General features: G+C 41.9%; 1 protein-coding gene across 5 annotated transcripts in view; it reads right to left on the reverse strand.

The window, feature by feature from the left end:
* The window catches only part of DENND2B (DENN domain containing 2B), a 206,380-nt gene that overhangs the window by 113,289 nt on the left and 70,134 nt on the right, over window positions 1-22,957 (reverse strand). For all 5 annotated transcript variants that reach the window (XM_086747947.1, XM_086747948.1, XM_086747944.1 and 2 more), the window contains one exon: window positions 2,197-2,301. In XM_086747947.1, the coding sequence (XP_086604073.1) occupies window positions 2,197-2,276 (80 nt within the window). In that variant the 5' untranslated portion in view covers window positions 2,277-2,301. The remainder of the gene's footprint in view (window positions 1-2,196; window positions 2,302-22,957) is intronic.

Genomic DNA, 22,957 nt, shown 5'->3' on the forward strand with positions numbered 1-22,957 from the left:
TTGAAAATATCAGAGTTTAGTTTATATTTTCCCTTTTCCATTGTTTGTGGTTGGAAAAGTTCAGCATACAATGGCAGATATGCCAAATCAAGCCAGTATTCAACATCACTTTCAAGTTGACCTACAACTCTCTGCTAGGATCAGTCAACACTCTAAATTTCTCTGTCTGCACTTCTCCATCTATGCCAGCTATTCTACCTGGCAGCTGCCAATACAGGCACTTTTTGTCTCTGACATTTCATTTTCAAGTGGATAAAAGCAAACTGTAATTCTGTGATCTAATCACCCAAATCCCAGTCTTTATTAATTCATTTGAAATAGCAACATTCTCCAAATACAGCCCTCCAATGCACATACTGTGCTGCTGTCAGCTAGGAGTAACCCTGCTACAGCTTATCAGATGTGGTGCCCTCAGTCATGCATGGCTAGAACAGATGCTGCCTGTCCTGGCCAAAGTGATTGAAGCATTTCATTGACATTAGTACAACCCCATGCTCCTATCCTCAAGTGTCCAACAAGTAAATCCACTACTTTTTTCCTCTACAAAGTTCATTTCTGGGCACAGACTCATTTTACTGCAGCCTACTTAATGCCTTGGAGGGTTACACGTTGAACTTTGTAGGGCAAAGAGCATCTTCCTTGTTTCTATGTCCAATGCCTAGCATAAGGGCATTACTGCAGTACAGAGACTCTGTAAGGTCAGTGCGTTATTTACACATTCCTTCTCTATGCTGTTTATAACAGGGTTAAAGTCTTGTTTTGGGCCAAAACACAAGAAAAATGAAGACATTGGCATGTTGGTCTGTAAGGTAGTGTAGCCCCTCAAAACAGAATAGGACAATATACCTGTGCAAGAATCCCCTGGAAAGCTGGATAAAATGCTACAGCAAAGACAGAGAGATATGTCAACAGACATTTCATGCATATGAAGACCCTGCACAGTTCAGGTGGCTTTCTGTTCACCTCGCTAAGATGACATCCAAAGTCTAGATCTTTGCTCCTGTGTTCAAATGGTAAATTCATAGATGTTCTTTAATCTGATGATTGTCTAAACTTTCCCAGTCAAAGTATACTGAGGCTGCCATAGTGAGACTGCAGATTTAAGCAAGGGTTTTGCAACTGTCAGTCCCACAATGAGAGGAGCTGGTGGGCTTATCCTGTGTGAAGGCCACAGGCTGAATCAATCAGCATTACTTTGTAAAGGCTGTGGCTGAGAACAAGACTCCTTCTGACATGGATATGTGAACTAGTCGGCTGCAGGGAAGTTGTTTACTTGCATACCAAAGCAATACTCTAAAGCAGAGCTGCCTAGAGAAAAATTCTTTTCCTCAAAACAGTGCCTTTGTTCCGTATAAACTGAAGTGCAAAGGAGTAATAATGTACTCCATCCTTCTTGCCATTTCACCGTACTAATTCACCAGTGAAAGGTGTCTGTTATTTACAGGCATCTGCATCACTGCGTGCAGTCACATCACAGCTTTCTGATGGACTGGAACTTTATTAGGATAGTGTTTCTTAGCCACAAGTAAACATGCACAAATTTGAAAGTGCATTTTGTTTACTGGTCCAGTCTAAACAGACTAATTATCTCAGGATTACTAGGCTTGGGGACTTCAGGTGTCCTTGGCTACAGTTTTCCCCTAGTTGTAAATCATTAAGTTGATCTACTTACTCCATAAATGACTTAATGCTACAGAAAGGAGAACAAATAAGCAAAGCAACAGAGATAAGCCCTGAACTTTACATTCAGCCCTTTCACACTCACTGCCTGACCTGCAACAGGAGACAGTTTCTGCTCACTGTCTGTCAAGGCAGTCTGTGTCTACAGCAGAGAAAATGTGACAGAAACCAATACGAAATACAACCTGGAGATTGGCAATGGAGAAAAGCTGACAGGCTGTCATATAGACAAGAAATGTAGTTCAAACCTACTGAGGCCTACACAGTGCCTTCCACACAGGTCTTTTCTTGCCATCACATAACCAGCCAGCGAGCAGCAACAGCTCGACAGAAATATGCCAGAAGCAAAATTTTCTTCATACCTCAGTTCCTCCAATCCCTACCAAAAACTTATCTCAGCCCAAAGCTCTCTCTGTGTCAGAATAGAGGTTGCTTATCTTTGAACAGAGATTTCATTCCAAACAAAGACAAATCTTTTTTTTTCAGAATCTACAAAGCCTGCAGTTCACCACTTACCTATCCAGAGTGTCCTGAGACACTTTACTCCCTCCAGCTCTGCTGTTGACACTGGCATTCTTGTTGGCAGTCATGGTCATTTCTGCTTTCTAGAAATGTGGATATCTGTGAGAAGAAAAGTCAATTAAGCTTCAACAAGCCCAAATGACAATTAACCTTCAAGACTGCTAGAAGTACTATAATGTGTAAAGGCAGAACTCCAGGCTGCTTTTCATTCTATAAAATGCAATCAATCTAGTTACGATCCTGAAAAACTAAACCTTGCATCTCTGCTGCTCCTCTTTCACATCCACAACTAAGTTTATCAGAGGCCAGTGCTATAAAGGGAGATATCTTACGGCAATTAGGTGTATGCTTCAGGTTCTGGCATGTCTGATGAACAGAACTTGATACAGAGTTTACAAGATATCACAGGGTTGGTGCGGTCCTTCCATAATCAGTATACATGGAGAATCCAGTAACTGCACTGTGAGATACTTGCAATTATCATAGCTATGACTGGCTATGGTATTCTGGCCACACAAAAGCTATTCCAAGGAATGAAGAAATTTTTTGCAATTTTAAAGTGCGGCTCTATTATGGAAATATTTTCTAATAGTGAAATATATTCAATAGCAAACATGTTGAATATAGTTTTCAAATCTGCTTGTGACATGAAAATATCTACAAATGCTTTTCTTTATTGGCCCCAAGATTCTTTAAGTAAAACTGTCTTAGGATACTTTTAAGACCTCAGGTAAAATAAAGAATCATTACTAATTCCTAGTTATTTCCTGGTAATTTGGTACCAACTCAAAAGCTGTAAATTTAATTTCAGCCATGGTAAAAACTATATATATCCAGTTAAGTGCCCAAAAGATGGCCTTACTTGCTTCATACTGGCAATGAAACAGCCCAGTACCACAATTTATTTTGCCCTCATGTCCTGGTTTCGGCAGGGATGGAGTTAATTTTTCTCTCAGTAAATTGTATGTTTTGGATTTCATATGTGAAGAATGTTGATAAAACACCCTGATGATACAAGTTGTTGTTAATGAGACCAAGGACACTGTCTGGCCTTCCAAGTCTCACTAATGTGCAGATGCAGGAGCTGGGAGAAAGACAGAATAATTGATCCAAACTGGCCAAAGAGAGTATTCCATGCCATAAACATCATGCTCAGTATATAAATGGGGGTTGGCCAAGGCGGGTATCTGCCTTCCTGGCATCCATCCCTCTCTCTCACTCGCTGGCATCGCTCTCTCTACCTTGCTGGTTCCCTTTCGCTCCTTTGCTTGCTGCTCAGTTTCATTTCCATGATCACTGCTCGGGACAAGCTGCATTGGGACATTTGGGACATCGGGTGGTGAGAAAACACATGTTGTTCACTGCGCATATATTAATATCCTTATATTCTGTTATTATTGTAGTTTTCCTTTGCTATTTTAGTAAACTGTCTTTATCTCAACCCACAAGTTTTCCTGTCTTCCCAATTCTCTCCCCTATCCTGCTGGAGAGGGAGAGGGTGAGCAAGAAACTGTGTGGTGACTCAGGCTAAACCATCACACCTCATCACTCTGTCTTAACAGGAACACCGTGCTGTGACTGAAGGGAGAACACGATGATACGAATATCAGCCAGGATGTAATCCCAAGGATGTAAAAGTGGTAACCTCTACCACCACACCCCTCTGTTCACTATATCCCTTGTTTCTCTGCTGTAGAGAACTGCTCCTAGTGGCAATTTGCTCTGTCACCATAATCACTCGAGAAACATTTTGCAAAATGAGGGAGAAATGTAGTTTTATGACAGAGTAAGATTTCTAAAATGCCAATAGAGTCTCTCATGAAAGAAATAAGACAGCACTTATCCACCTGATGCTATAGAAGTTATTTATCAAGGATGCTATGGCTCTGCTGGCACGCACTCTGGGTGGTTTCTGAGATGCGCCTTAATTTACAGACTAAAATATCTACCATGGTTGGCAGCACTGCCACCTTGGGTCTGACAAGAACTACCACTTTTTACAACCATTAATGGCACAGTTAATGCAAAAATAAGGAGTATTACAAAACTTCTTGTTTACTCAAACCCACAGTAAATCTAGACTGCTTGAGAAGCCAAATGTAGTGTGATGCTAAAAGCAAGCTGGGTATTGACAACACACAAAATCCTTGTAGAAACAGACTCATCTCAGCAAGGAGGACATTCTCTAAACCACTTTATTCCAAATGGTTCTGCCACAAATAAGGCCAGAAAATCTCCTACGGATTGCAGCTCCAGAGACAGTCAATCATGCTGACTCGAGGTCTACTTGCCCTTCTCCAGTTGTCTGGTCTGTATCAATTTTCTCAAATAAGTGGAGATTTTTTTTTTCCCAGATGGTAACATTGTTTCTACACTGAAGCTCCCCAAATTCCACCACTATCTCACTGTTATTGTTAACATTACATTAGTTATATAGTGTAACAAGATAAGGGAACTGTAAAGAACTGCCTGTTCTGATTGGAAAAGGACTTGCTTGGGCCAAGAAAGGAAACCCGCTGGTGCTGCCCAAGCTTTCTAGGACTGTGCATTCCACAGGGAGCCAGCAGCTTTCAAATGTTTTCCACGCAGCAGTTCAATGCCTTTACTGTGTTAAATCTCAATAACTTATTAGCAATTAAGGTGAGAAAAGTAAGAGATATAAATGTGTGTGTGAGATATAAAGGTGAAAAACAACTGTTAGCATGCATGTGTTACATTCACTTGCTAAGATTTGCTTTTCTGTTCTAGACTAAAAGAAGCTGAATGGACCTTCAAAAAGACAGGATACTGACTCGGCACATTAAAAAAAAAGATAGAAAACAACAACATAAAAGCACATTAAGAATCCACTTTTCCAATACCCAAAATCTAATGGAAAAAAAAAAAAAGTACACATACGTATGCATCAGAGCACTTGCTTTTCATGGTAGGCTTTTCCTTCTCAAATTTCAGCTTCCCAAAAGCTTGATAAAAATAATGTGGTCAATATATAAATAAGTGATTATTTAAATCACACAGTTCAAAGCTACTTTAAATGGCAAATAGGTCAAATTGGTTTGTTTTCAAGCAAAAAAGGAATTGAGTTCTAAAAGAAAATTTCACAAGATATGTTAAATTTAGTGACATAAGTGTGTTTCTTCCCATGCAGTTGAGACTCTGGTATACATCGTGGTATCAACTGACTTTTCTATGCAATTTTTCTTTAATGCTTATTTTGCATTAATATTTTAATGCAGGTGATGCTGCTATCATCCCAGCATATGCGGAGAAAATACAAATAACTTGAATGTGGCAGAAAAACAGTCAATAAAGAATATACAGAGGTGCCTGGAAGCAAGGAGTTAAAAGAAGAAAAGAAAAAAAAAGAAAAGAAAAGAAAAGAAACCCAACCCCAAAACAAAAATGGAACAAAAACGGAGACAGAGAAAAAAAAAATTAAATTAAATGTTATGGTCATGTAGCAAGTTATTTCAGAGCCTTCAAACAAGTCTGATAGCCCTGTAAGTTTATATGACTCATTGTATGGTAAGAAACACATTCCTCGGGCTTGTGTAAGAGCATTCTCCATCACAGTATTTGCAAATTATTCTTCACAAAGCAATGAAACCAAAATCTTTCTAGTATTGTGATATACTGTTAAAAACAAATAAAAAAAAATAGTCATGTCATACAGATTCCACATTGCCTAGCTAACCATCTCACTACACTTTGCCTAAAAATGCAGAGGTCTGTTTTATTTGTAAATGTAAATAAGTACTCTGAAATCCTTATTCAGCCATAATTTGTGCTTTATTCCAGGTGTGGTGTCACTAATTTCACTAGAACAACTCTCAAATTGGTAATTTAATGAGCCTGGATGGTAGAATCTGGACCTTGTTGATTATTACATCAATTTTGTCTAAAACCTCCACAAACCATTTGGCACAATCAAAGAGTAAAGACGACAAACAAATATAAAAAATGGTGTGATGGCAACATGGGATCTGCTGCTAGTACCAGGCAAGGTTCATCACCCTGACCGAAAACAACTGCTGCAATGCAGATGTTTCCTAACAGATTTTTATCATTGCAGGAAGCCCTGATGACAGAATATTTCTTATGGACCATCCCCCCACTTAAAGGTTTCCTTCCACTTCCAAAATGATACAAATGAAAGTGTGGCCTGGAGCTTTTCTACAGACAAATTGGACACCGAAAACCACCACACTTTGTGCTAGTGAACCTTGTGGCATCATTTAATCTTTAATTCCATTAACAGGTATTAGCAGGGAAGGTGTAAATATTATGCTCGCCACTTCCTGCAGTTTAAAATTATTCTTAATTTCCTAAAGCATCTCAGCCCTTTGGAAGCACCACTCCCAGCCCCACTAGAGTAGAAGTTGTTCCTCAGCCCACCTACATTCAGAAGTGATTCAGGGCTAGAGCTAGGCTTGGAGCAAACACCTGAAAAGTCACTGCAATCAAGAGTGCTTTATTTGTACTATCCAAGAGCCTTTTGAAGTCACAAGAAAACCTTCTGCTTTTTCACCCACAATGTATTCATCAATTCCTGCGTTGCAAGAATTGATTCCCTCCTCTCCTTCTGTGTAAGATGAATAAGCCTAGTTATTCATTTCTAGGCTCAGATGTCTTATACATGTATTAGATCAACTGATGTCTTAGAGAAAATATTTTCATAATTTGAATTGTTCCATTTTCCATTCCGTTAGTAGAGCAGGAGCAGAAGAGGACTTTTCATTAGAAATTCCTTCAGCTCAACAGTCATGAATGATTCTTGCTTGTTCATTGGGCGCTTTTTTTGTTGTTTTTAATACTATACTCAATATTTTTTTCTATCCATACGGTCCTTTTCCCTACTTAGACTTAAAACAGATTAATTGCACTCCATTTTCTGCACCCATTTCTAAAGCATATTTTCCATTAAATAAATAGTTCCAATTAAAAAAAAGAATCTTTAGAGTGTGCTGCAATGCTTCAAAGCCAGTTTTCTGGTAGCTTAATGAAGAAGAATCCAGATTCTGCTGCTTACTGATGAACGCTGAACTCACATAAGCAGAAGACAATGCATACATGGCTCCAGCCCTCTCAGCCAAGCATTTGCTGGGACCTCAGCTGCAGCACAAAGCAGATGAAGTTAGGAAGGTGGCAAATAAGAATATATGCAGGTTTTCTAATGACTTGAGAAGGGAGCCTTTGAATGTAGGCTCCTGAGTTCTCTCCTGGCATTGTCACTAACACGGGTGGAAAGTCTACAAAGAAAATGTGTATGTCCAGCAAGGACATCAAGTGTGTTTGTAAGACTTCTCTGCTCTGGACTTCTGCTGTTATTTTTGAGAGACGTTTGGCAGTGACATTTCACTGTATGTAAAGTCCTTGTTGTCTCACATGTTGCAAAGACACTACACTTAACTGTCCTAGACCAAACCAATCTGTACTGCAACCAATACAATTTATAAGGTATAACTTGCATTCTTGAGTTCTGCATATGATGTTCCTCTTGAAATTCCACTGATTGGGATCTGGAAAATAGGGGGAAATATTTGGTGTGCCCCACAGGGCAGAGACCTGAAGGCAGAACAGGAAGGCATTACAGGGAAGAACTACAGGCTGCTAAAAGAAACTCATGCTTTTGGAAAAGTACCTTGTAATAAAGACAAACTCTCAGAAATATATTATTAATAATAAATTTGGTCTACTTATTCTTCTTTTAATAGTAGCTGCAGCAGAATGTCTCTAGGCATTGAGAGGTTATATTTAAATATTAATATGCTTTTCTGAGTGCTTTAAGGAAATCTTGCCCACATTTCAAGAGGTGTTGTATAGTTAAACTTTTGTTTAAAAGTCACAGCTTAGCTCTGTGGCAATTTGCCCATTCCTTTCCAGTAAAAGAGACAATTATGTCTTCCTAGAATAATGTCAGTTCTGATAAACCGAGAAGTCCAATAAAATCTTTAAAGATTTCTGCCTTAAGAGGGCTTCTGTAGAGACTCCAAAGAACATTTTTTATAAGAACTACATGTTTTTATCAGGTATACGTGTTCTCTAAGCTGGGTCACTTTAAGTTTAGCCATGCAGTACCATACAAACTAAAAAAACGTAAAATGACCTGCTCAGCAAGGACTTGGCATTGAGATATTCACAAAGTATTAATTCAGTTATCTCATCCCAGGTTTAGTCTTTACAGGACACAGCCGAATTATGATCACATCAACAAGCTTCTTACAAAACACAAGAATTAACTGCCTTCAAGGCTAGTCCTAAAGACTGGAGAAACAGACCTTGTGCAATGTGTACTGAGTCATATCATGCTCTAGTGTAATCTCTAAGTAAGAAAACAAGATCAAGCCATTCACACAGCTTTGTATATCCAAGTCCCTGATTGAGAACAAGTGACAATGTTTATGGATAATCAAGTCAAAGGAAGACGGTTTGTCAAATTTCTCATCTTTATGACACTGCAAAAGGCACAGATTTTAACTGCTATTAACTCTACAACCTCATCCAAAGTTTCCCTCCCTACAATCCAGACACAGCCTGTTTCCAATCACATCAATTAACAGTCTCTCTGATAGACTTTCACAGCTAGGTGACAAGTTTACTTCCAGCACAAACTTCCTAGTACAATCTTTGCAACACAAATGTTTCCATGATGACCAGACATCACTATGAAAACAACCTACTTACAAATTGTGACTAACCTGTATCACAGTTCCTCAGTATTATACTTCTTTTCTCCTTGTCCTTCATCCTCAGGATATTTGCATGAAAATACCAGTTTAAGTCTCAGGAGCTCACCTGCTCCTCTTGCTTATTCCTCACTTTCCTCAATAAAGTCATAGCAACATAAACAACATTTGCACAATAATGAGTTGTCTCTTGTGACACAAAAAAAAACCCCCACCAGATTATAATGTTACTAAGGAATGAGAGTAGATTAGCTTTAAGAAACAAAGATACCTTTTCATTAATATTTTTTGCATCACAAAGAACATGAAAAAATAGCCTGTTCATTGGTGTTTCCAGAGGGTGTCACCAGTCCCTAAAACCATCACAATACAATTCAAAGCACAGTTCACTGCTTAGTACAGAATGCCTGGAAGTACAGACTGCAGGGGAGACACACAGTGAGCAAACCAAGCTAAAAGTCTTAGTGACTTCCTTAGTCTTCCTTAAAAGGAACTTCCCTGTTGAGCTGACACTGATGACTGAACCTTCCTCACCCCAAGGCTGCCTGACAAAGCCTGGCAGATGCTGAGAAGCATCCTGACTTTGCAGCTACTGTAGGTTCTGATTCATTAATTGGTTGATACTCAAGGAACACCTCCTCCAAGCTCAGGAGCCATGCATCCCAACAAAGAGGAAGTTGGGCAAAAATGCCAGGAGGCCTGCATGGATGAACAAGAAGCTTCTGGACCAACTGAAAAACAAAAAGGAAGCCTACAGAGGGTGGAAGCAAGGACAGGTAGCATGAGTAGGTTACAGAGAGGTTATCTGAGCGGCCAGGGATCAGGTAAGGAATGCTAAAGCCCTGACAGAATTAAATTTACTTGTTCAGTCTGGAGAAGAGAAGGCTCTGGGGACGCCTTATAGCAGCCTTCCAGCACCTAAAGGGGGCTCATAAGAAAGACAGGGAGAAACTCTTTAGCAGGACCTGTTGTGATAGGATGAGAGGTAATGGTTTTAAAATAGATGCAAGCAGATTCAGACTGGACATAAGGAAAAAATTGTTTAGAATGAGGGTGGTGGAACACTGGAACAGGTTGCCCAGAGTGGTTGTAGATGCCCCATCTCTGGAAACATTCAAGGCCAGGTTGGATGGGGCTCTGAGCAACCTGATCTAGTCGGGGATGTTCCTGCTCCTTGCAGGGGGGGTTGGACTAGACGACCTTTAAAGGTTCCTTCCAACCCAAACCATTATATGATTCTACTTCTGCATACGGACATCTTTTCTAGAAGCAAGCTGTGTTATCCAGGAATGTCTGAAGTACACTCAGCCATACAGAGGATGGCTTAACAAGATCTCTATTATACTGTACTTTAAACCTGAATGAACTTTCCAGGGTAGACAAATTATCTTAATTTTAATTTCTCAGTTTGTACTCCATAAAGCAGAAACAAGCCAGAACTTGTCTGTACACAGAGAAGAATTCACAGCATCCTAAATATTCCATACAAACTCTCCATGCAAATGTTCTTAGTACATGTTTAGGATGGGTAACACACTTTCCAAATTACTTTCTGTAAGGGCATGCTTAGGAGTAAGAATATAATCAGTGAATTATCTCAGAGCAGATAGTAAGCTATAAATTTATAACTTGGCTTCCCACTGCCTGCGCAAACAGACCCTTGAGCTTCTTCTCCCATACCCTGACAGATAGCAGTGAAGCGAACGCTCACAAAGCTTGAAAACCATGAAATGGTCTTTCATTCTGCATCTGACTATTTGTGACAATTTGGGAAACAGCACCACTGAGAAAAGCATGAAGATCAAAAGATTTAAATGGCCAGCTTGGCCACTGCAGTTGGTGGCACTATTTTCATCTATTTTCAGAAGGCCACAAGACTTCTTTTAGCATGTTTGCCTCAGAGTCGTTCTGCAGAGCCCTTCTGCAGAGCCCTTCCTGAGAGCAGAGAGGAGGAAAGACACCTACCAAAGGCCAGGATGGCCAGGGAGACACTTTTCTTTCAACCTCCACACAGACAAATGGTCAGTGATGGCAAAGAGGGAAGAGGGATTTGTACCTCATCCTGACCCTCCTTCTCAACAGAGTAAGAAGCAAAAAAAAAGGAAATGGTCTGAAAAAGAAAGGAAAAAAGGGAAGATAGGTGTGCTGGGATGGGGAAGGAGGTCTTAGTGAAAAAGCAAACAAAGCAGCAAAATGAGAAATAAAACAAAGATTGATGAAAATTTTACTCCCCAATCCAGCGAGGCAGGTTAGGTCATTTGCCACACTGATTATTCAGGTTCAGACATGCTTTGCTAGGAGTTGAGGTGACCTTCAGTATGCTGGCCCTGGTTGTCATTAAAGAGAGAAACAAAGTGGTTGCATTGTTCAAGTCAGAGCAATAAAGCAAAAGCCCTGGATCAGCATCCAGTGTATGTAACTGCCTTTCCCTGATGCTAAGCAGAAGGGAACAGGCAAGATGGCTAACAGGAGTAGAAGAAAATCTGAAACCATTTAAGGACCAAGTTTGCATGGAGATCCAAATAGTGTTTTGCTTCCAGAGAAGGCTGTAAGGAGCATTCAGCGAAGGATGGTCTGAGGATAATCAACTCTCCTAGCCAATGTAGATGTCACCAGGAAAACTAACTTCAGAGGAAGGTGGCAAGGAGCACCTGGAGAAGGATGTGGAATGGATGCTTCATAAGTGTCAGGAGGATTGAAAAATAGAAGTCTTCAGCACAGGTAACTGATGGCAAGTACAGATGCTGTCCTGCACAAAGTCCTTTGATTTCTCTCCAATACTATGAAGAAAACTAAATTCATCAGTATAAACAAAGGGCAAGCTGACATTGTCAGAAAGTGTTGTTTCAAGTTTCAAGCAGCAATGGAAGATCTTTGATATCAGTGCCTCAGTAAGGTCAAGAACTGATATGTGATGTTACTATGAACCTCCTTCTGTTTAGATCACTATATCCTAGCAATTGTGTTACTGTTCTTAGTATCTCCAAGAAGCAGGTCCTGTCTGCGATACCTAAGCTGCCAATGCTAACACTTCTAGTGAAGCAACTATTAACTTGGATGGACTGTCTCAATATGATGATATACAGGCATCCTGGGAAGATTAGGAACTGTCTGGAGACTTCATAGACGTAAGTAGAAAATATTATCCAAAACTGTCTTGGCTTGTACAAAAAGACGAGAACAATCTTGGGTCTATCTGTTTTTCCTCTTGGCAGTTACGCAGGGAATCTGTAGAAAGGCATAGAGAAGATTTTAATTCTCCTCTATCCAAAGCACATCCAGAAGTGACCCTGGACACAGGCATTAGCAGCAGCAAATGGGATGGCACATAAGTCTGTTTTTTCTATTAGGGATTAGTGCAAGAACAATTCAGGAGAGGTATCTGCTTACATTTAGAAATTATGTTCTAGCACTTAAAGCAACATCTGCAGGATGCAGGAGCTCCAAACTGCGTTTGAGCTCTGACATGGATTTCTTTTGTAGTCCCAGGAAAGCTGCTTAGAGGTGAGATACTCAAATTCAGTGCCAGAGAGTAAAACCCATTGCCCACATTTTGCCATATGGTTCAGTGGTCCATTTTCCCAGAACTGCTCCTATTTTTCCTACTCCAGAAAACTGTGGTTTGATCTCTCCAAGTATCGTTGCTCTTCCAATGAACCAGGAGTAACCTTATGACTTAGCTCACACACAAGCAGAGAGGGCATGTTCTTTAGTAAGTTTGAATTCTACAGAAACATGGTGGGGCCCAGACATGCAGCTATCACCAACGGTAAACACATCAGTAACAGAGACAAGCCATTCCTCACTAGCTTCTGCGGACACTGAAACAACCTTCTGTCTGCATCAGGCAGATGCAAACTGGCATCTCCTGGGTGTTCTGGTTTTATTTAGTGGGGGGGGGGGGGGCTATGGTGATAGATTCTGTAAGAAGTTGCTAGAAGTTGTTCCCCTTTGTTCAGTGGGCTCAGCCAGGCCTAGGGCAGACCCGCCTCTGGCCAAGGCTGAGCCAATTCGTAGCAGAATGTTCCCTGATAATGCCTCCGCGATAAAGTATTTAAGAAGGGGAAAAACAGAAAAAAAAAAAAAAAAAAAAGAGAGAGAGATGATGTGACGAAGCTGAGCAGGGGCAGAGAGAGAGAGGCACGAGCCTTGTGGGCCTTGCAGGCCTCACTTTCTGGCCTCTCACCAGGCAGCCGTCTGGGCCCAACTTGGTTCAGCCCGGCTGCAAGAAGTGGAGAGGAGATGAGATGTGAAGAGATCCTGAGAGGCGTCTGCCTGCCTGTTGTGAAGAATTTTTCTTGTGAGAGGAACAGCTGGAGACACCAAAGTCAGTGAAGAAGGAGGGGGAGGAGTAATGCTGCTCCTGGCCAGAATTCCCCTGCAGCCTGTGGTGCAGCCCATGGTGGAGCAGGCTGTCCCCTTGCAGCCTGTGGAGGCCCACGGAGGAGCAGAGATCCACGTGCAGCCCATGGAGGACCCCACGTTGGGGCAGGCGTATGCGTGAAGGAGGCTGTGGCCCATGGAGGGCCCACTGGGGCAGCTGTTCTGCAGGGACTGCACCCCATGGAAGAGATGACCCACACCGGAGCAGTTTCACGAAGGACTGTGGCCTGTGGGTGGGACCCCATGATGGAGCAGGGGAGGAATGTGAGGAGTTCTTCCCTGGACGATGAAGGAGCGGCATAAAACAATGTGTGATGTACTGACCGTAACCCCCATTCCCTCTTCCCCCCGTGCTACTCGGGGAGGGTGGGGGGAAGTGGTAGAGAAAATGTTAAGCCTGGGAAGAGAGAGGGGTGGGGGGAGGTTATCTTGTTCTCTGTCTCATTATCCTTCTGTTTGTAGTAATAAATGAATAGTTTTCCCCAAGTCGAGTCTGTTTTGCCCATAATGGTAACTTTAAGGATTTCTACCCATCCTTATCTCAAACCTCGAGCCTTTTTTCTTACATTATCTCTCCCTATTCTCTCGGAGGGTAGGGGGAGTGAGAGAGAGACTGCGTAGTCTGGTCCCAATCAGGGCTAAACTACATGGGGCAATGAGCACCTGTTTTGGGCACAGTGGTTTTCTGATTCAGATTCCTTTCATGTTTATGAATCTCTTGGCTATTGTCTCCCTCTCATTCAAACTCTACACATGCTAAGCCAAAGCAAATAAAACTAAGCCCCCTGTGCTCCCAGGACAATAAACCACAGCAGGGTCTGAGCAGGCTGACTGAGAGGGTGCAGTCCACATGGCCTGCCTAATCTCCATCTCCCATCTCAGACAACTGAACAGACAGAAAGGAAACATGGGAGAGAAGCATGGTGCCAGGAAAATGAGTGAAGCTCAACTCTCCTCGTAGCTGTGCTGCTGAAACAGAGGAAGCACACAAAAAAAAAAAAAGAAAAGGGGAATACAGGTGAGGGCCAGACAGACATCAGAAGAGTTGAAGACTAGTAGAACAAGGGTAAGAGGAAGTATAGCTAACATATTGTGTCAGAAAAAAACACAGGTGGGAAACAAGGAAATGAAAATATTTTTAGAAGGAAAAAAGGCAATAAGAAACACCAGAAGGGAAGAGAAATATGCTCCCCTTCTTCCCCACCATGCTGGGAAAACACCCTGCATCACTTTACTTAGAGAAAGCAGTCCATCTTTCCTCACTGTCAGAGATGTTTTTCATTTCATGGCTTAAATTTTCCTCATGGAACAAACTTTTACTTTTCCCAAAGATACTTCAATAAAAATGGATCTGCGATACTGCAATAACCTGATGTGACACTTCACTGGAAGAGACGGAAACTCCTGCTGTCCTGCAAAGCAGGTGCAACCTCATGAGTATGGGAAGCGTCCAAACTCTGGGAAGCTGCTTATTCAATACACAAGCCCAAACTCAAATCCAAACTCAAGTTTTCTAGTCCCTAGTTCATGGACGGAAGCCTCATGCTCCCCACACATACAGCCCTGTAGTGACTGCAGAAGTAGGAGTTCGTAGACTCCTGCAGTTTCTCTAGAGAACTGACTTGAGGCCGTGAGGGGGGAGGTGGAAGGAAGAGGGGAAAGCACGGAGGTAATATTGGCAGCTGTACCAGAATCACAGTAACAGAAACTAAGTGCAGCAAACTACTACTTATTGCTTTTGTTAACAAAAATTATAGTAGCTATAGCAACAGAAAAGGGGGGAGGGGGGTCAGGGGAAGCTCAAGACTTTTTAAAATCCCCAAACACAGCTTTGTAATATGAAAACATGAAGATTCATTGCACCAGCAGCTCCCACAAGGCAGTGCTATAGTAGTGCACAATGGTTTCAATTAAAAGCATGAATCATTAACCAACGCAGCTGGGCTTAGTAGTTGGCAGACATCATCATCTCTTCCAGTGAGCCACAACTTCTTCAGGGACTGAACTAGCTTCTCTTGCTATGTGATGTGCCCTTCAGTCCAGTTTCTGGTGGCTTTACCTCATATCCTCTCTCAAGCCCTGTGGCAGAGTAACGTCACTGCTCAACAGGGAAAACACTCCTGTGCTTGAGTCCTGTGCATACACTTCTTGCCAGGCATCACACACCAATATCCCTATGGGTGCTGCCCACAGCATGACACTGCACTGCACACTCAGCAAGCACCTCAGAGAAAAATTATTATGGTCCCCTGCTGCCTGGGTATTTTCCTTCTCAAATATACACACTTGCAAGCTCAAAGAGGGGAGGAATATCTGGCACTTCTGCAGTGACTATCTGGCAGAAGCACCACTCCATTTTCTGGCAACTCAACCAAGGTCTTAGAACAATTATTTCAGTTCCTGATTCAAGTACTGGAGACAGATGATCAAGTTACAGCTCTTTCTAGCCATCAACACTAATTCAGTTTTCACTAAGTCAGCCTTGCTGGAATTTCACTCTTCCACACTAAAACAAAAAAAAAAGGAAGTGTGAGTCAACGCTGAAAAGCCATTAGAATAAACATAAGGAATTTCAAGAGTTGCCCTTCACAAATGTAAAAATCACCAATAAGATCCAATAGAGGAGGAGTTGTTTCTTCCTAGAAGGGATATTTTATAAGCTAAAATGAAGAACAACTTAATCTATTGCAAAGGAAATGGTACCATGGTCCTTAGTTATATCCACTATCTTCATAACCACTAGGTAGATAAGCTTTCTTCTCTTACTACTACAAGCTAGTTTGTGAATTTGTAGAGAGCATCTTCCCAGCTATCACTCAGTCACAGGTGTACACAGCTGTGAGAAGAGGCACTTTTCTCAAGAAAAGAGTTCAGGTCCCACAGCACTGACCCACTGTCATCTGCATGAAAGGAAAGTTTCAACAAGCTACCACAAGCATAAGTGTTATAAATCTCCTTTCATCAGGCCTCCAACAAAACAACTGGAAACACTTAAACCTGTTATAACATTCCTTGTAAGAGGCAGTGAAACACCCACACACCAGAGCTGATCGCAGCCACGTAACCACTACAGACTATGGCTCCTGCCAACAGTGGGTTTCTGTTGGGGCTTCCTGGAGCAACAGCCTTTCTCAGCAGACCAAGGAAGCTGGGCCGGGGCTGCAGACATGCTAGCTTTGTTCCTGTGTACACTGCATTCAGAGTGGCAGAAAAGAGTGAGGGGGTTTCAGACAGAGGCAAAACAAAAACAAGCCCACAAACAAACCATGAATGATATCAAGTATCTTTTAAACCTTTCCAGGCTATGAGATGGTATTTAATGACTTGAAAGAACTTCTTCCTTTTATGAAAGTGACTTACATGCTGCTGTGTACATGACACGTTAGACACCTCTCAAGAGACCAGCTGCTGTTCCAAAGCACTTACACTTTTATGATAGGAATTTCATAACTGAAGGCACTAACTATCTTCCCAGATGTGGGCTTAAATAGACCCACTGTACTGGTGAATTCTGCTGAGGGAACAATCTTTCTTCACAGTCTGCAGAGCAGGAGTAAATCTGATGCAGAGCACCATTACAGACTTAATCATTTCCCGCACGACAACCTTCTTCCCGCACGACAACCTTCTTCCCGCACGACAACCTTCTCTCTAAATTAGAGAGACGTGGGCTTGAGGAACAGACCACTCGGTGGATAAGGAGTTGGCTGGATGGCCACACTCAGAAAGTAGTGGTTAATGGCTCAATGTCCATGTGGAAACCGGTCACGAGTGGCATCCCTCAGGAGTCCGTGTTGGGCCCGGCCCTGTTCAACATCTTTGTCAGCAACATGGACAGTGGGATAGAGTGCACCCTCAGCAAGTTTGCCGATGACACCAAGCTGTGTGGTGCCATCGACACGCTGGAAGGGAGGGATGCCATTCAGAGGGACCTTGACAGGCTGGAGAGGTGGGCCCATGCCAGCCTCATGAAGTTCAACCAGGCCAAGTGCAAGGTCCTGCACCTGGGTCATGGCAATCCCAGGCACAAATACAGGCTGGGCGGAGAATGGATTGAGAGCAGCCCTGAGGAGAAGGACTTGGGAGTGCTGGTGGACGAGAAGCTCAACATGAGCCGGCAATGCGCCCTTGCAGCCCTGAAGGCCAACCGCATCCTGGGCTGCATCAAGAGGAGAGTGGCCAGCAGGTTGAGGGAGGTGATTCTCCCCCTCTACTCCACTCTTTGGTGAGACCCCACCTGGAGTACTGTGTCCAGTTCTGGAGCCCCCAACATAAGAAGGACAAGTTGGAGAAAGTCCAGAGGAGGGCCACAAAGATGATAAAAGGGCTGGAGCACCTCTCTTATGAGGACAGGCTGAGGGAGTTGGGGCTGTTCAGCCTGGAGAAGAGAAGGCTCTGGGGAGACCTTATAGCTTTCTTCCAGTACCTCAAGGGGGCCTACAAGAAAGATGGGGAGAGGCTGTTCAATAGGGCCTGTTGCAATAGGACAAGGAGTAATGGTTTTAAAATAGTGGGGGGTAGATTTAGATTAGAAATTAGGAAAAATTTTTTTATGATGTGAGTTATAGAACACTGGAACAGGTTGCCCAGAAAGATGGTGGAGGCCCCATCCCTGGAAACGTTCAAGGCCAGGTTGGATGAGGCTCTGAGCAACCTGATCTAGTTGGGGATGTCCCTACTTCTTGCAGGGGGGTTGGACTAGATGACCTTTGAAGGTCCCTTCCAACCCTAACCATTCTATGATTCTATGATTTCGTTCTTTCATTGGAGAGGACTAAGAAATACAGCAGCAGTTAGATGAGCACCACTGCCCCTGAGCCCTGCAACCAAGACCTCATCACATGGCCTCATGCAGACTGCTCCCACACTGCATCTTGCATGGATGATTCAGACCTACCAAATCCCACTTCGCTGCTCATGTTGCACGTCTTAACAGCTGTACTGCTGGAGAGGGCACAAGAGTACACAGCCTCAAAAACATGTCAAGAAGAAAGTGTGATCCCACTCCCTTCCATTCAGTTGGATGTGTCCAGAAAGAACAAGTAGCCAGTGTGTTCAGGAATAGGGTCCTTGTTCCAATTTTCAGATTGGCTGCAGTGCCATAATGTGCTATCGCTTATGTTTAACACTATTAAAACTTGTAACATGAACTTGAAATATTTGTGTGAAATGATTAATTTTACCCAGACAGCATTGACCAGTATGTTGACACATACAGTACAATCTCTATGTCGGTGCACATAAGACTATTGAAAGGCAGTTTTGCAAAGCACCAAATGAACACTGTGCAGGAATTACAGCATGGGCAACTGACCATCCCAGAGGTAAGTATGGAAGCTTGGCATCAAGGGAATGCATATGGGCATGTATCCGCCTACAACTGAAGGAGAGCCAGGCTTCTACTTGTTCCAGCCTCTCACTGCTCCTGCTTTTATCTCCTCCCCACTCATTTGATTTGGTGCATAACATCTGTTCTTCTCCTGATGGAAGAAAACAGACTTCCATCAGACATCACTGCTCCAGAAAAGTACCAAACACTACCTTTATACAATTCTCAGAAACACTTAACGCTTAACTTCTTATTCCCATGCCCAGCAATGGTTTGTGTACTCAGGAGCTAAAGTATCATTGGAAGTCAATAGCATGCAACTCTGAATCATTTAGGTGCTTTTGAAAAGGTGAATCACTCTCAACACAGCTGATATAAACTGGGTGTTATCTGCTTTAAGCAGGCAAGTCATTCAATGCAAAAGTATTAAGCTAGGCATTCAGCCCAGGGCATACGTGCATAGACAGCTTTGAGGGAGCATCTGCTAAGCTTCAAGTTTCTTAAAAGATATTTTTCACTCCTGCCGCGCAGAATGAGGCTTTCAGGCATCAAGAAGGATTCACACTTCTTAGAAGAAACAAGAGGGAGGCTTCATTCAATACAGCATCTTTTCAGAGTAACTCCGCAAGTGAATGGCCAATGAAAACAGATAGAAAACAGAGCCAAAATTACACGAGGAAACACCTTAGTAACCCCTTTAAATATATTACAGAAATCTTTCAAAACACTGTCAATAAGGTACTTTACCTATGCTAGGGACAAGCACATCTATTTCAATAAAAACTTTTCTTTTTCTCGTGGAAAAAATAAAAGTTATTTGCCAGCTACATCTTTTATTTCAAAGCTACCCTGCTTCAACCAAGCCCCATTGTTCATTGTGCTGTTAGACAATAAGATTGCTTTGATATCAATGGATCATACAGAAGATTTAACACAGTAATCTGTCTGAAAAATTCAGTGGTAATGTCAAGGGTAAACCAAAGTAAAAAGTGTTTACTCAGTTCTAATTTAGTCAAGAGCTTTACTTGTTTCACATAAACTCAAGAAGTTTATCAACGTTTGATTGTTATTTTATCTAGCACTACATACTGCAAAATCTCCATCTTCTGTTACTACTGCTTGATTTGTCCACTCTCCTGGAAACTCAACCATCTAAGGAGAAAAAAGCCTAAATTAGAAATACTCTTGTCTATAAATAAGCTTTAGAGAGGGCTTCTTAATCAGTTTTTAAGATTACAGGTTGATGTTTCAGAAATCAATCACTATACAGACATGAAGATGGGGAAAGTACATGGCCAGGATTACAGAAGAACAATATGCCCAGAGAGCTAGGAACTACCTGCTTTCTTGTCTAGAGAATTGTCCCAACTGATAAAGCTGTCAGCCCAAAAGCTCAGTGAATTCAACTTACTCAAAAATCAAGCATTTCAGTCTGCTTGCTCAGTACACTTGCAATTGCAAGCAGCGTTTCTATTCATTTTTCTGTGAACAACAGTAGTTCGCAAGTAGGAAAGGTGCACTGTTTCAACACCTGTCTATTTGACAGTAACATTCTCACAGAATATATACTCTTTGTGTCAACGGGTTGAATCCTGAAATCAACAGTTTTGCCTGAATGATTAAGGGTCTCTAAAGCTTCCACTAGGCATCAAAAGAAGTTCAGGCATCTGGATTTAAGGCCAAAGGTCACTGTATTTTACTCTGAATCTTATTTCTAAGGCCTACTTTAAATAGCACCAGTGAGTTCTACAAGCTCAAAAAACAATCACAGGAACTGGGGAGGGGAAAAGAAAGCTGACTTTGAATGAATAGATCCAAAGGCCCTGTCCTGACTGGCCAAGTAATCTGAGTCTTTGTCTTAGTCAACAAGCGGTATTATATGCCCTTGTTCAAGACCCTGGGGAGATGAAAGGTTCCACATAGACATGGGGAGGCAGGGGAGGTGAAGTAGGGTCTTCCTAAGCACATGTTATGAATGAAGATAGGTATGGCTGTAGAAACATCAGCATGCCTGCTTTGTATGGACACGCTGGACAGACAGGCAGGCAGTTCATCAGGTTTATAATCCAAAGGACGTGACAGAGAAAATTTACACTGACAATCTAAAATGAGCTCCTACTTTCTGTACAGATCTCTTTGAAAGTCAATCATATTTACTTGCAGTTGCTTCTCATTGTTGTTCTCACCAAAGTAATACCTTAGAAAGCAGGCAAAAATGGGATTTGGGGTTTGTTATGGTTGAGGGGTGTGAAAACTAAAATTCTCTTTGGGCACTATAAACAAAAAACCTCACTCCTCCTTTCTCAGACAGTGAACAGACCGTTAAGAACTAGTATCAGAAGAAGCTACTCTACCATTAAAAAAATTGTTTGGAAAATAGTTATGGTTTTTAGACAGACAAGTATTTTTAAAAAAAAAAAATCTACATTGGTACTTCCATTAAGAAACCAAAAATAGAAGTGTATGGACAAATAACTATTTAAACTAATCCTTTGGCAATAAAAGATTTTAAAACACCACTTAACAAATGGATTTGACCCAGATTCCTATCCTCTGTTTTAAAAGAACATTCTTGAGAACAATTCACAAGCATGTTGGTTCTCATAATTGATCTGAATTGTGTAACAATTTTCAGGGCTTCACTAAAAAACTTGCAACACCCTTTTGCGCTTTGCTGCCTGCACACACCCTTGCCAGTGAAAGGCATTAAGGGAACCCGAACTAAAGCAGAAAACAAACAAAATTTAAAATCATCATCAGCTGAAACGGAAAGATGTAAGTAACCCCTCCACAAAGAAAGTAAGGAATCAAAAAGATCTGCCAATGCAGTAATCCTAGCTCCCTTTGCCACTTCAGAGAGTATCTAGTTCTTATAACATTGTTTTCAACCTAAATTGCCATTTGCTTGTCTTCTGATTCTTATCCCTGTCCTTTTCCTCAGTTCATTTATAGAGAAATATCAAAGCTCATCCCATCCTTCATTTTGCTTTGTTTTTGCAGAGCTCTGTTAAATTTTTTGGTCCTCTGTGATGTTGAGGATCCTGACAGCTATTCTATGTGCTTGCTCCAGATCAAACATGACCTGTTTGAATGTGGATGACCAGAATTGCCCACAGCATGCCAGAGGCAGCCTCCTCTGTGCCTCCCCACCAAACATATGCACATTAGATCAGGTTTGCTATTTTCACAACATTTTGTCACTAATCAGCATATCCAGGTTCTTGTCCTCATCTTCAGGTGATCACAGCACCATGCCATTTCAGTTACTTCAGTCTGAAAAATCACCAACTCAGCTGTGGAGGAGGAGCAAATTTAACAAGCATATTCCTTTTAATTAATATTTTAATGGCGATAACGGATTCAACCAGTCTCAAGATGCTCATGCGGCACTTGATTAATAACCTCTCCACAACATCATATTGCTCTCTCAACATTAGCCTTACCTTTTAATCCTTATCAAGTTATTTCCCAGTACCTCTACTGATTCCAAATTTCTCTTGCTTAGTATTTTCCACTGCAGTTCTGCTACCAAACAGAAGAGAAAAAATCTACCACTTTCCTGCCTCTGGAATGGGGCTAGATTAGTCAGCACAATTTACCTTTTATTTTTGAACTCCAAGACTCCATATATCCTTTCCTTCCAAGTTCGGTTTATCATAATCAGAATCATTGGCCTGCATTTTTCCTCTCCTGCAACACAGATACTATATTTGCAATTTCTAAGCACACTGTAGAAGTCCCACCCTTAAAGGTTTGCTGCTGGACCAGTGCTTTCACATGCCTTTCATTCTAGTATTTCTTCTTTGCCCCTCTGGCCAACCTTAACCATCAGATCGACAGTATTCATTAGTCCCTTTCACCCCCTTGGGAATAGGGGCAGAGCATAGTTTACTTTCTGAATATTCTGTACAGTCACTAGTCACTAACCCATTCTTCCTATGTTGACTATCCTGCCTATCCCATGTCTTTCCTACTTAAGTTTTCATAAATTTGGGAGGGGAAACTATATGTTTTGTTTTAATATCCTTAGCACTGTCTAATCCAACTTCACCTCTGGCAGTCCTCACTTTTTATTTATGCTTCTTGACTTCAAAAATACACCTTTATTTCCCCATGAGTTTTTCTCTCCTCTTGATGCAGCCCAGGATGCGGTTGGCCTTCTGGGCCGCAAGGGCGCATTGCCGGCTCATGTTGAGCTTCTCGTCCACCAGCACTCCCAAGTCCTTCTCCTCAGGGCTGCTCTCAATCCATTCTCCGCCCAGCCTGTATTTGTGCCTGGGATTGCCGTGACCCAGGTGCAGGACCTTGCACTTGGCCTGGTTGAACTTCATGAGGCTGGCACAGGCCCACCTCTCCA

Source organism: Chlamydotis macqueenii, chromosome 5, assembly GCF_036417535.1.
Source record: "Chlamydotis macqueenii isolate bChlMac1 chromosome 5, bChlMac1.mat, whole genome shotgun sequence".
Lineage (NCBI taxonomy): Eukaryota > Metazoa > Chordata > Aves > Otidiformes > Otididae > Chlamydotis > Chlamydotis macqueenii.